Consider the following 14,074-nt stretch of genomic DNA (forward strand, 5'->3'; position numbering starts at 1 on the left):
AGATCATTCTATTTATTGCAACATTTTTGATGTAACTGTGCTGTTTTGTTGTTTTGTTTTTAACGCTTGTGCGCGTGTGTTCGTGTCGTGTACATTTGCCGCGTGGATGTATGCCTCCAAAGCGAATAAACGTGTGGGGTTGACAACAAAAAAAAAGAAGGAAAAACTTTTTGCTTTCCTTTGTTGCTGTTCAACTGGTCTCTCTGCATGTCACGCATAGCTTTAAGATGTGTGACGTTTAAGTGCTTTTCACGGGATGAGGAAGTCTTAACACATGCCAATGGGATGGTAATAATCAAATAACTCTTGATATAATGTATATGTTAAAGTTTGCAGTGTTTTTTTTTTATTTAAAAGTAGCAGGTTCACATTTTAGTGTAGCCAACGGCCCTGAGTTTTTAACACCCCCGTCTGTTCAAAATGGATTCCTCCACAACTGTCTCATTAAGACCAATGAGCAGTCAGTGAGACGACTGCGCCCTTAAATGTATGAGATACACCTGCAAACCTGACAAAACACTTGAATAAACCTCTAGGGCGTCGAAAGTTCGCCCAAGACAAAGCAGACAAGAATATTTTAAACTAGGAGTGTAAATCTCGGCACGCCATCCTGGGTCCTCTACGAGTCAGGTAATTTGTCATTTTGGCAGTTTACGTTATCACGGTGTTTAAAAAAAATTCCACTACTCTCGCAGAAGGAGATTTTACAGAGATAATGTCGTCTTTTAAGGCAAAATATGACAAAGATGTGTTATCGTTTCATTCCAAACTGAAAAACGAGCCATGTTTCAAATAGTTTTAAAAATGGCGGCAAAAACTAATAACGGAAAGCTATGTGACTTCGAACTGTTTATAAGCTTACAATAGAAGTTTTTTAAAAAATACATTTTATTCACCTGCTGTAAAAACTTTATTTAAAAATCAATTGTATCTCAGGGGAAACTACGAAACCTGTGGTAAATACAATAAAATGGAATATCTGATGGAAATTATAACATTAATTGGATTCAAAACAATCGTTAAAATGTATGAGCAGTGATTTTTTTCAATATATATATATATATATATATATATATATATATATATATATATATTAGGGGTGTAAGGGTACACAAAAATCTCGGTTCAGTACGTACCTCAGTTTTGAGCTCACGGTTCGGTTCATTTTCGGTACAGTAAAAAAAACAAAATGCAAAATATAAATGTGCTAGTTGTTTATTACACACTTTTGTGCTTTCGACAATAGGAACATTAGCCTATACAAAGCTAGAATTCTGCTCAAAAAATAGCTGGTATTTAAAGATAATCCAACAACAATTTGCCTTTCAGACCCCGCGTATTGGTCTTCTTTCTGAAAGAAAAACGAAAAAAGAAGTCCTGTGCTAAAGAGAAAAGCAATCCCAATGACAAAGATTTTAACATGTATTTTACAAATGAAATGCCTCAGTGAATCATTTTTTTCCCTTATGAACGGTTTTCAAAAGCTTAATTGGTGGATTTTCTCAAGTTAAAGCGCCACACAGAAATTAATTAATTGTGTAAGCAAGATGTGTGTATTATTCTTATTTAATTACAGGTGTTTTAGCTCATTTCAATTTATTTTATTTAAATGGGCTATTATTTATTTTATTATGTGTTTATATTTTACAAATGTGATGTAGTATTTATTTATATTGTATATTTTATGTTGTATAACTTTAGTTCCTATGTGATTATTAGTTCCTACTTGTTTTGTTGTGGTAGGAGCGTTTTGTATTGAACACGGGGCCGTGTTGGTTATTATTATAGCAGAGAAGACAGCCGTAAATCAACAAAGACAAGTCAACTGTGCCCGATCTACCTCTCAAGAGATCTGATGGACTCAAAAAGTAGGTTACGATTGCATATTAGTTTGAAAATCGACCGGATCCACCGTATTTTTACACGAATGACTTCTGGCCTGCTAGCTAGTAGTATTGACGCAGGAGGGCCGTGTCATTACTCCTCTCGAGTCAAATAATAAACTCTGCCGATCTTTTTGCGTGCGTCGCGTTGAGCCGCTTCTGGGATGTATCTAACACGCGACCGCACTGCGACTGGTGTGCATTGGCTGATTGACTCTAAAGCACGCGTTTCACTGCGTTCTCGCGGCGGCCACATTGTCGCGCCGTTGACGTTTCTGGACTGTCCTACCATGTTGGTCCTCATTATAGTAGAGAAGACGGCGTAAATATAATCAACACAAAGAAACTGTAACCCGATCGACTCAGCCTCGAAAAGTAAGGGTTATATCACGACAGAAACTCATTCGGTACGTGTCCGTTCCGAACCGACTACCACGTACCGAAATGGTTCAATACTATTACATGTACCGTTACACCCTTAATTTATATATATATTAACATATATATATAATCTTTATTCAAAGCTGTACAAAACAACAATACAAGGGTGGGGAAAAATTACATGCATTAAATGAAATATTCCAGATACAATGACAGCAGAATTCCAAAGACTCCCAAATTTGGTCTTTGACATGCAAACTTCACTTGAAATTTAGCCAAAATTAAAACAAAGCTACAACATATATTCTCTGTATCCTATCTTAATTAAATAAGCCAAGCAAAGTATGTCTAAAATTGAATTTCATTGAGATTTCAACATTGGAATTGATAAAATTGTTCAGGTCAATCCAAAAGATGCAATCATAGGTACACTCCCAAAACAAATGGAAAATAGTTTCCTCAAGCAGTGAAGTACGCCACTGTGCAGTTAAAGGATTGCCTTAAGATTGTAAGACTGCTCCATCACATATTTTCAAAAATGCCCAGTGACAGTCACCTTACAATAGGTCAGTTTTTTTTTTTTTTTTTAATATAGTAGGGCACTGCATCGCTTGCACCAAATACTAAATGTTTGAAAGACTAAAGATATTAAAGTGCGTGAGTCTATGTGCGTGTGCCCGTGTATTTTTCCATGCAGTCAAACCGGTTCGCCTGCCATTCTAATGAGTTCCCTCAGGGCCCATGGAGATGTTTGATGACATTCACTTTAGCGTTCATTACACAGAAGTGTCCAAGTTCTCATTTGAGAACACTACCGGAGCACACCAAGGTGTCAAAACAAACTCTTAGAACTAATAGGATTATACACATCTCAAAAAAAAATTGGGGATTTCTTTTCTCGCACAGCGAGCCAGAGCAAATGGACCAGGGATCAAACTGGTGCGGCGAGGAAGATGACATCACAGACGAGACCACATCTCTGATAGAGGAAGAGCATTCTATTGAGGATGATGTTGAGGTAAAGATAAATAATTAGATTTGAGAAAATATATCATTGTAAAGGGAATGAGAATTAACTTTTTGATTGCTTTTATGCTCCCTGGAGGGTGACCTAATGTCAAATTAAACAATCAAATAGAGGTGTAATAATTAAACGACAAGCATTTTGATTATCACGAAACATTGTTAAATTTAAAATGATCCAAATCCTCTAATTTTAGCCATACCTAATGTTAACTAATTTAATAATAATAAACATGAATCGATAATCCTTACATTTCCTCAAGATAAATGTCTTCTAGATCTTGATCATGAAGCTTTTATTTAACGGAAGCATGCGAAACATAAAAAGTATCTTAAATTGTAAAAAGAACGCAAAATATATCTCCTTTTATCTTTAGAGCTCAGACAACCAGACAAACTGTATAGGCCCACCTCCACCCTCTGTGCCCACCTACAAACAGAGGTGTGAGGAGTTCCGGAGGTTATTCAAAGACCTGGCGAGCTCTGATAGACTTCTGCTTGGTGAGTTGTTAGGACTTTCCATCCATGTGGAAAATAACACACAGAAGAAGTGGTTGCAAGTAGAGCTGTACACGCGCGAAGGGTCTTGGTTAAAAACCCCAAAATCTGGTAAGCCCAACACAATATTTTTCCCTTCAATTTTGGTGTTGTGTTTGTTTGCGCTCCCCTAGACTACCCGTGCGCTCTCCAGCGAGACATACTCCTGCAGGGACGCCTCTACCTCACCCACAACTGTCTGTGTTTCTACAGCAATGTCTTCCGTGGCACTAAGGTAATAATATGCGAGGCTGAGGCCTAATGTGATATTGTTTGTCACACACTTAATTTGCTCAAGGTAAGGTTCACTGTGCAGTTACAAGAAAAATACAATTTCCCTTTCTCACATCAGCACACTTGGCAATTGACTGTCCCTTCACGGTGTCTGTAGATTAGCCTGGCCCTCAAAGACATCAGCCACATGACCAGGGAGAAAACCGCAAGGCTAATACCCAACGCCATTCAGTTTTGCACCAACAAGGAGAAGGTGCAACTATCTTTATCGTAATAATTTCAGAGAGAGCTGACCCAAATGTAACTCGTGCACCATCAATAATTTGTTTCGTTTTTTACTGTCCCTCACACAAACACAAATAGCTGTTCTTCACTTCCTTTTCGGCAAGAGAGAAAAGTTACAACGGGGTTTTCCGCTTGTGGCAGAACGCATTGCTGGACAAGGTAAAACACACTACTGCCCATTCATTCATGTTCTAGAGTCGTCATGGTTAGAGGTCGACTGATACATCCGCTGGCTGGGATTTTTTTCTGACATCAGCCATTGGGTGATGAGCGAAAAAATAAATAAACCGATAAAAAGACGTTTGATCAGGCATCTGTGTGGGTAACTGTGGCCGTCGCTGACTCACAGTAGGACCCCGGAAGGACCCTGCAGCAGCTTGAAGGCAGGCTGCTACAGGAAGCTTCAGGCATGCCTCTTTTTCGAAATATTGAAATTTTTTTATCTTGCATGAGAGAATATGCAATGTTGCTTTAGCCTTTTAAGGTGTTCAATGAGTGATCCTCACACTCTAAATGTAACTTGTAGTTTTAACGTAGCATTCGCGTTAGCATTAGCTTTAGCATGACGAGCATATTCTTAAACGCTCACTTGATATATCTCATCGTGATGTCCTAGTGCAGACAAAGTCCGGCTCGGGGGCCAAATGCGGCCCGTGGTCAAATTTCATCCGGCCCCCAGCCTCTGTCATAAAATCTATAACGTCTGGCCCACACACAGACTTAATAAATTGGTCAGCAGTACTGCTACCAGTATATGAAGTATCTTACACACTAAATGCTGCTCCTTATTTACCCACTAAAAGGCAGCAGCACTGTAAGCAACGTTACCCCGTGTGACCCTCTACTTCCAATTTTCTAAAATGGCGACAATCAACAAAAAAAAGTTGACTGCGACGGCCGACGCTTCAAGGATAGGTGGAAATTGGACTATTTCTTCACTAAAATACACAACAACTGTGTCTGCCTCATTTGCAGAGACAGTCGCAGTTTTTAAATTTTAATATCACCTTCAATGTTAGGTGATAATACCAAACAAGACACGCTGACATGTACGACAAGATTTCAGGGAAGATACACAGTGAGAAATTGAAGCAACTTAAAGCTAGTTTAATTTCACAGCAGCAGTATTTCGCCAGAGCCCGAGAGTCGAAAGAGAATGGCACAAAGGCTTGTTGCGAGATTATTGAAATTATTAATTAAAAAAAATATTAGAGCAAATGTGACACACAGAATGGTTTGCTAAAACTTGCTTAAATATATTCTACGTAAAGTACGTCAGCCAAGGTCGGCCCCCCACATTTTTACCACACCAATTCTGGCCCCCTTTGCAAAAAGTTTGGACACCCCTGTCCTAATGGGTTTAATATACTGTTCTTGCGGAGTGTGTATAATCATAAAAAGTAGTGCTGGGTTTGTTGGTTTGGTAGTACTAGACCAATTAAATCCTTTAGAGCAACACTAGGTAACTTTTCAGTTTTGGTCGATTTTAGCAACACAGGTGAACAAAAGTGGTAGTGTTTTGCCTTGAGGAAGACTGCTTTTCCCTTGAGGACACCCGCACAGTGTCTTAAAATCGTGATCTTCCGGTCGCCTGCCGATGGATTGAACAACAATCGTTTCCAGTGGCTGTGTGAAGGATGGATAGTAATGAGGTAATGAATCCAATTGTGGTTAAACAATGGCATATGTTGATGTTTTGTACAGCATTCCCCTACTAGTTGTCAGTCGATGTATCATCACAAATGTTATGAAAATATTTTATAGAGGTTGAAAAGTTACCCAGTGTTGATTTAAGTATTAGGTCATCATTATAAATATTAGGCTGTTGAAGTATTTTTTTTTTAAAATTGCCTTTCATAGTCTACGTGTTTTTAAAAAAATGTATATCAGCTTACAAAATCGGCTTTGGATATCGGCAATCGGCTGAAATTTTTTTTAGATATCAGCATTTGAAATCCTATATCGGTCGACTTCTAGTCATGGTGCTGTTCTTGAACTTAAGCTGTTTTCCCACTTGTTTTTTCACCTTACTTCAAAATTCTACCATGTTGTTTTAAATGCCTCGGTCCAACTATTTTCAGCATTTTATCTAAGAGACGGAAAGCAGGGACTAAACAGGCTGCTGGAGTAAGTTGAGACTGTAGCACAATACAGTACAGTAGGTTAAGTTAGTTAGATAATGTGTTTGGTTTGGCTGCTGCAGCAAGTGGACACTGTATTACAGTACAGTAGGCTAAGTTGGTTATGGTTGGTTATAATGTCTGTTTTGGTATCCCGAAACGTTATAGTGACAAATTCCTAGTTGTCACCTTACATGACAATTGTTTTCAGACCTTTTTTTCCCCCCAGCATTTGACTTTACCCTGACCAATATAACCACCAGCACTTATCTTATCGGCCCAAAGTCCGAATGAGACCGCTCCAGCTGGAGTTGCACTGGCTTTGGGGGTTATTGATGTTGCTGCACACTGCACCAGAAGAGTTATGTATATGTTACATTAAAAATATTCAACCTGGAAATTCTCGTAATAAGAGGGGGTCTCTGTTTCCAATGGATGACATAATAAGGCTTGCTGGGTTTCTGCTATAGTGACATTTTCTTAATATTTGTTTTTTAATATATATATTTTTTACTTTAAAATATTTTTTGTCAAAAAACATTGACCGTATTATTTAAAAAAAACTTAGTCATCGTCAATTTTTTTCTATGGATTTTCATTTTTGTGAGAATTGTGTCGTACTGACTATTTTTAATATTTTATATTCCATTTAGCAAAAGACGTATTTGTCATGAACATACAATTTATTTAGCATTTGGGGAAAATACTTGGATACAAATAATATCCTGTAAAAATATTGGAGTAGAGAGATAAAAAACAATGATGACATTTTGCAGTTTGCTCTAGTCATCAGCCTTGTGTTTGTCGTCTCTGTCGCCTTTTTCTCATTCTAAATCTTCCTCCTCCAAATATGACTCAAACATATATGCCTGTATGTCACATACGTCCTCTGGATCGACAATATCGTTAGAAAAATCTACACTTTAACCAGAATTGCTGAAATACGCTACCTCCTCCATTGTGCTCAATGCTAAATCCGCTGAAATTGCTCATTCTTTGACGTCATCGCCTAGATGAAGGCGCCAGAGCGCTATAATGACAGGAGGAGCTAAACTGCAAAATCAAGGACTCATTTCTCGTCATCTGTGCTTTGCCAAATTGTTGTATATAGTCAAATCGTCTCAAAATATTTTAATTCCAATAACAATGCTATTTAAGATTTTATTATGGTGTCACATGCAGTTTAAATGAGTACATGCCAATTATAGTGGATAAATAAAACAGTAAATGAAAATTAGTAAATTTTGAGATAGGTACTGAAGTCAGTATGCATCTCGCTTAATGCAATCATGTCCATAAATTGGAGTTGTTTTTCAGAGAAAACCGCTGACAGTTCGTTTTGTCTCAGATAATCATTCGCTTTAACTGCCAACCAGCAAGGCTCATTACCTATTTTGTAGGATTAGTTAATCAACAAACAGACACACCTCCTTTTATGTACAATATAAGCAACGCCGAGCTCTCTGTTCGGTTTGCATTCCTCTACACAGCTTTGTTCTGTCATTGAATGCGCCCAGAAATTTCTGAAATTCAAACTGCGCCGTAATGATCTCTTGCCTCCAGTCTTTTACTTTGCAATCCAGTCTAGCCGTCTCACCTGAATTGAAAACGAACACGCGGAGGACCTGAAAGACTGCCTCCAACAGTACACACAGCGACTACTACTATATTGTGAAATAATTAGAAACAAACAAAAAAAAAAGCAATAAAACACCTATTCATTAACTTGCAAAGCATGCTTTACTTTTTCGGGCCACACAAAATGACATGACGGGGCGAATCTGGGCCCCAGGCTATGAGTTTGACTCTGCAGCTAAATCACATTTGTCAATCTAAAAGTCTTAACCGGAGTATTATCATCATTGAGACATACTTGTAGTCGACGGTTATTTTGCCATGTGCAGGAGTAACAGGTTAGCCCACATTGGTCTGAGTGACACTGGGGATTTGGAAGCACAAAAACATCCCCCCGTGTAAAGTTCATTGACCTCCTCTTGAGTTACAACAAAAGGGGCCCATTTTGAATATGAACCACAAACACTCGCGCCTCATCGAATATCGACACCGTTTCATTATTTAAACGCGGAAGCCACCATTTTTATACTCTTTTTGAATGATTTGAAGCAAGTGAAGTGGGCGGTGCGTCTTCACTTCCGGGAAGTAAGAGCAACATATTTTTTTTGTGTGTGTGTTTTTTCTCTCCACTTCACACTTTGACCGCCTGTCGAGAAGCCATCCGCGGAGATATGACTTACTGCAAGTAAGCCTGTATAAAAAGCGTTTTATTCATCCTTACTATTGTTTTACGAGGTGTTCACGCGATTTGTTTTTTTACACGTGCAGTGGTGCGTTTAGAGTCAAGCTACTATTGAGTTTTTGGAATGTTGAAATTGTAGCAACTTGTTTTAAAAGTCCTCTCTTTACGACATTTTGAATTCTGAGGAATGAACGAAATTGTTGATTTACATGCGGAATGAAATACGTCAAATAACAAGCCTTATGCTGTAGTCTAAATGTTTAGACATTCATTAATACGAATATAATTTTGACTGGAAACCCCTTGACGCTAAATACTAAAAGCCTTAATATTATGCAACTGTAGATGGCGTTGAAAGACTGACAACGTGCACTTATGCTATTGTGTCTCAAAGTCTGCTCAGATTATTGATTACAATCACAGTTGAATGTTAAAATGTATTTTAAAAATGCTGAAACAAAACAATGCTTGCCTGAATGTGAAAAGACATACTATTTTATTTTTCCTTGTATTTCTCAACCTTCCCATTATCATGTATATGATGTTAGACATATCCTAGACGCTAATTCTGCGGCTACACTTGGTGTTAAAATCCCATTTGTATTGCCTTTATCCTGCTATATATTAACCATTGCTTTTACTGCTAAAGGTCGCCATTGGAAACTGTAATACACAGTGTAAATAATACACACAAATGTGTCTCTTGGTTACACACAGCTCACTTCCTACATTACTGCTGCCTTCCAAAATAATAGACTAACAGGGTTTCCTCCACTTCCAGCAGCTGACTAACACAGAAGTTTGGCAGATGGTCAGGCAGCACTATGGAAATGACCTGGGACTGAGCCATGAAGAGATGGAGAGCACACAGTTTCATGCAGACTTAAGCATGCAGAGCAGGTGAGCGCGTACTCCATAAATATTGTTTTAAAAAAGTGAAAATAGTGACATTCTTTTTGGTGACTGTTGGTCTGTCTGCAGCCTGACTGCGAGGACTGGTGGAGATGACGGTTGTTTGGCAAAATTTGAGCGGATGCCCTCCATTCGACTTCCTGGACAGGAGTTGCCCTCCTTGGAAACCGAAGAATTCCCTTCTGCCAATGCTTCTCCTGCCGAGGTAATTGAGCAAACACCCTCATTAGCTTCCCGAAACTAGTCTCTCCACAAACATTTTGTGGCGTTGCCCTGCAGGAGGAGCGCCGTGTCTCGCTGACTCTCCGCCGCAGTCCCGTTCCAACTCCGGAGCGCTCGGCACCAGAGCCATTCCCGAGGCATTCGTCACCTTCCCAGGAAGATGACCGCGTGTCTCAGGGGACCGGCTCAGAGAGCGTGGAAGAAGGTGCTCTCTTTTGATAAACTGTACAAATAGATGACATTCAAAGTCTTTTTAATTATAAAAAACATTCTCCTTCTAGCGGAAGAGCGAATTGGACTGCCGCAAGAACAGGGTCGCCTATACCTCAACAAGGTCTTCCATGTGAGCGCTAGCCGGATGTTTGAACTGCTTTTCACAGAGTCTGCCTTCATCCGCCGCTTCATGAATGTTCGAAAGATAACCAGTTAGTTCCTCCTCATCTCGTTCTTCTAAACCGGTGTAGTGGCTCCGTGTACCTTTCGGCCAGTCATTATTTCTTCTAAATTGTGACAAAGAAAAAATCGAAAACGAGTGTATGAAACGAAATAAATACAACTGTTATGTTCCCGCCTTGCAAATTCAGTATAATTTCCAGATCCACAATTTGCGGCGTGGCAAAACGACCCATCGGGCGACATGAAGAGGAGTCTGAACTACACCATAACCATCAGTAACCCTTTGATTGGCAAATTCTCCACTGCGACAGAAAATCAGGTGGCTCTACATTTGGACTCCAACGGCAACTATGATATAAATTAATCTCTATAATGCATCTGTTCATTTTTCAGACACTGTACAAAGAGTCACGGGACGGTGAATATTACTTGGTGGACTCCGAGGTGTACACGCACGACGTCCCCTACCACGACTACTTCTACACACAGAATCGCTACTACATTAAAAGTCACAGCAAGCGCAAATGTCGACTCAAGTAACGAGCTTCCAAATGTACTCTTATAGTGGGACAAATAAGTATTTAGTTAACCACTAAAAGTTCTCCCACTTGAAAATATTAGAGAGGCCTGTAATTGTCAACATGGGTAAACCTCAACCATGAGAGATGTGGGGGGAAAAAAAAAAAAAACAGAAAATCACAGTTTGATTTTTAAATAATTTATTTGCAAATCATTGTGACAAGTATTTGGTCAATACCAAAAGTTCATCTCAATACTTTCTTGTGTACCGTTTGTTGGCAATAACGGAGGCCAAACGTTTTCTGTAACTCTTCACAAGCTTTTCACACACTGTTGCTGGTATTTTTGCCCATTCCTCCATGCAAATCTCCTCTAGAGCAGTGATGTTTTGGGGCTGTCGTTGGGCAACACTGACTTTCAACTCCCCAGGACCTTGAAATGCTTCTTACGAATCCACTCCTTTGTTGCCCTGGCTGTGTGTTCGGGATCATTGTCATGTTGAAAGACCCAGCCACGTCTCATCTTCAATGCCCTTGCTGATGGAAGGAGATTTTCACTCAAAATCTCTCGATACATGGCCCCATTCATTCTTTCCTTTACACAGATCAGTCGTCCTGGTCCCTTTGCAGAAAAACAGCCCCAAAGCATGATGTTTTCACTCCCATGCTTCACAGTGGGTATGGTGTTCTTGGATGCAATTCAGTATTCTGTCTCCTCCGAACACAAGAACCTGTGTTTCTACCAAAAAGTTCTATTTTTGGGTTCATCTGACCACAACACATTCTCCCAGTCCTCTTCTGGATCATCCAAATGCTCTTTGGCGAACCGCAGACGGGCCTGGACGTGTACTGGCTTCAGCAGGGGGACACGTCTGGCAGTGCAGGATTTGAGTCCCTGGCGACGCATTGTTACTGATAGTAGGCTTTGTTACTGTGGTCCCAGGTCTCTGTAGATCATTCACTAGGTCCCCCCGTGTGGTTCTGGGATTTTTGCTCATTGTTGTTATCATTTTGACGCCACGGGGTGAGATGTTGCATGGAGCCCCAGATCGAGGGAGATTATCAGTGGTCTTGTATGTCTTCCATTTTCTAATAATTGCTCCCACAGTTGATTTCTTTACACCAAGCGTTTTACCTATTGGAGATTCAGTCTTCCCAGCCTGGTGCAGGTCTGCAATTCTGTCTATGGTGTCCTAGGACAGCTCTTTGGGCTTAGCCATAGTGGAGTTTGGAGTGTGACTGACTGAGGTTGTGGACAGGTGTCTTTTATACCGATAGTTAAAACGGGTGCCATTAATACAGGTAACGAGTGGAGCCTCGTTAGACCTCGTTAGAAGTTAGACCTCTTTGACAGCCAGAAATCTTGCTTGTTTGTAGGTGACCAAATACTTATTTTCCACTCTAATTTGGAAATAAATTCTTTAAAAATCAAACAATGTGATTTTCTGTTTTTTTCTTTCCACATTCTGTCTCTCATGGTTGAGGTTTACCGATGTTGACAATTGCAGGCCTCTCTAATCTTTTCAAGTAGGAGAACTTGCACAATTGGTAGTTGACTAAATACATATTTTCCCCACTGTATATGTGATTATAACTATTTAAAACCCATGTGTGGATGTTTTGCTGCTAGGGTTTATACTGATGTGAAGTACAAAAAGCAGCCGTGGGGTCTGGTTAAGTCCTTCATCACTAAGAACTCCTGGAGTGGCATTGAAGATTATTTTAGACAACTGGGTAAGCAATTTTATACAGAGTTAATACTTTTACAACTTGATATGAATGCGCATCAAAATATCCAGAAGCTGAACTTCTGGAGGAGGAAGCCGAGATCAACTCTGGAGCGGCGGAATCTTGCAAGGTCGGCGTGCGGCGGAGGCGGCGGACGTTCAGCCGGACGATGCCGGAGCACAAAAAGCCCAAAAAGCATTATGGCCAATCGCCTGAATTACTTCGAGATGGCAAAATGGGTATGACATCATCATTACATTTTAATCTATGGTCTGTTGAGCCTTTTTGTTCCTGTCGTTCAGGCCCGGCGGAGATGAATAATTCATACGGATGGAGCATCTCGGCCATCGTAGCAGCAATGAGTTTGATGTAAGACTGAGCACTGATTGCAATTCTTCCTGTATTATTGCGTTTCTCTTCCTTTTAGTCTCTACTGCAAGTCGGGACATGTCACACAATTACACACCTACTACAACAGCTTTATCAAATTAGAAAATGCAATTTCTGGAGAAATTGAGTGGAATGCTTTGCTCTCCTATAGGTCACTTCCTATTATTTTGGGGCATTTTCATATTAAATCCCTGGCTGCCATTGACGGTGCTCGATATCCAATCCATTTTGACTGGGACAGGGTGAATGAACAAATGCTCAAACTAAAATATTTAAATTTCAGTTTGCTGATCGTGGCGGTGCTAAACGTAGGCTTGTTCGTCAAGTTATGGGCCATGGAGGACATAGCCCACCGCATGTACTTGACCACAAAGCATCGCCTGAGAGAAAGGGCCGAGGCCAGGTTTGTTTCGCCGCAAGCCCAAAACAAACTGTATTTTTTGCATGGAGTTACGCAACTGCGTGTTTTATACAGCATGGTGCCCGAGTACCCTTCAAAGCAGTTTTCTCCATTCAAGAGCAGAGAGGATGTGCAGCTGCTCAGAACTGTACTTCAGGACTCAATTAACCTTTTAGAGCAGGTAGCAAAAAACAAAATGCATCTCCATATAAGGTGATAATTAAACGGCACTTCTTTCTCTTCACAGCTTCGTCGTTCTCTAATACTGCTGCAACAGAGCTTTGCGTTGGCCAATCAAACAGCGGTTCCACTTTGACACATAGCAGGTGTTGTGTGTCCATCTCGTGTTTTTATTTCTATCGACTGACCTCTTGAAAAGTGCCTTTTTGTGTGTGTGTCACACACACCAAATATTTTATTTTTTTTTGTTTTATTGTCAAAAAGTGAATCATTATTTAATGTCTTTGTTTACAAGTTTGCACATTTTTAATTTTTTGCACAAGGGCCTTGAACCCAGAATGTGTTTTATGAATTTCTTAGAATAAATCGGATTATTTGAATCCTATTTTTGATTTTGTACAAATTTAGCCGACTGTTTTGTTCAAGAATTTGCTGTATGGCGCACGTCATGAATGCACGTTATTGCTGAACACTTTTGGGTAATTGTTCAATTTTTCTTGTTAAATTTTGCTGCCTCCACTGTTCTGTTTTGGCCACTTTTGGTGCACTTCTTACACCAATCAATAAACGATAACGTTGGCAATCAAAATGGATTAATCATTTTTGTT

The 14,074-nt window shown here is 39.8% G+C and overlaps 1 protein-coding gene across 4 annotated transcripts; it reads left to right on the plus strand.

Moving 5' to 3' along the window:
• The first annotated feature begins 413 nt into the window (after positions 1 to 413).
• gramd1c (GRAM domain containing 1c) lies at positions 414 to 14,044 on the plus strand. Of its 4 annotated transcripts, none has more exons than XM_057824310.1 (18): positions 414 to 630; positions 3,171 to 3,282; positions 3,665 to 3,788; positions 3,959 to 4,059; positions 4,216 to 4,311; positions 4,422 to 4,502; positions 9,505 to 9,620; positions 9,702 to 9,837; positions 9,912 to 10,059; positions 10,136 to 10,279; positions 10,451 to 10,569; positions 10,644 to 10,786; positions 12,399 to 12,502; positions 12,568 to 12,735; positions 12,799 to 12,865; positions 13,170 to 13,289; positions 13,362 to 13,467; positions 13,534 to 14,044. In XM_057824310.1, the coding sequence occupies exons 2-18, from the start codon at positions 3,184 to 3,186 to the stop codon at positions 13,600 to 13,602; spliced, it is 1,941 nt and encodes a 646-aa protein (XP_057680293.1). In that variant the 5' UTR covers positions 414 to 630; positions 3,171 to 3,183; the 3' UTR covers positions 13,603 to 14,044. The 4 variants fall into 4 exon arrangements, with proteins under 4 accessions (XP_057680293.1, XP_057680294.1, XP_057680291.1 ...); XM_057824308.1 differs by having other exon boundaries at positions 415 to 630; positions 9,502 to 9,620; XM_057824307.1 differs by lacking the exon at positions 414 to 630 and having other exon boundaries at positions 2,927 to 3,282; positions 9,502 to 9,620.
• The last annotated feature ends 30 nt before the right edge of the window (positions 14,045 to 14,074 follow it).

This window comes from Corythoichthys intestinalis, chromosome 20 (assembly GCF_030265065.1).
Source record: "Corythoichthys intestinalis isolate RoL2023-P3 chromosome 20, ASM3026506v1, whole genome shotgun sequence".
In the NCBI taxonomy this organism is placed as follows: Eukaryota; Metazoa; Chordata; class Actinopteri; order Syngnathiformes; family Syngnathidae; genus Corythoichthys; species Corythoichthys intestinalis.

Excerpts from the sequence above, each read along its gene's own strand:
- gramd1c (XM_057824307.1), top strand. The coding sequence starts at position 2,956 with ATGCAGTCAAACCGGTTCGCCTGCCATTCTAATGAGTTCCCTCAGGGC. Across the intron at positions 3,789-3,958 it reads CTCTGATAGACTTCTGCTTG|ACTACCCGTGCGCTCTCCAG; the intron begins GTGAGTTGTTAG and ends GCGCTCCCCTAG. Across the intron at positions 10,280-10,450 it reads GAATGTTCGAAAGATAACCA|ATCCACAATTTGCGGCGTGG; the intron begins GTTAGTTCCTCC and ends TATAATTTCCAG.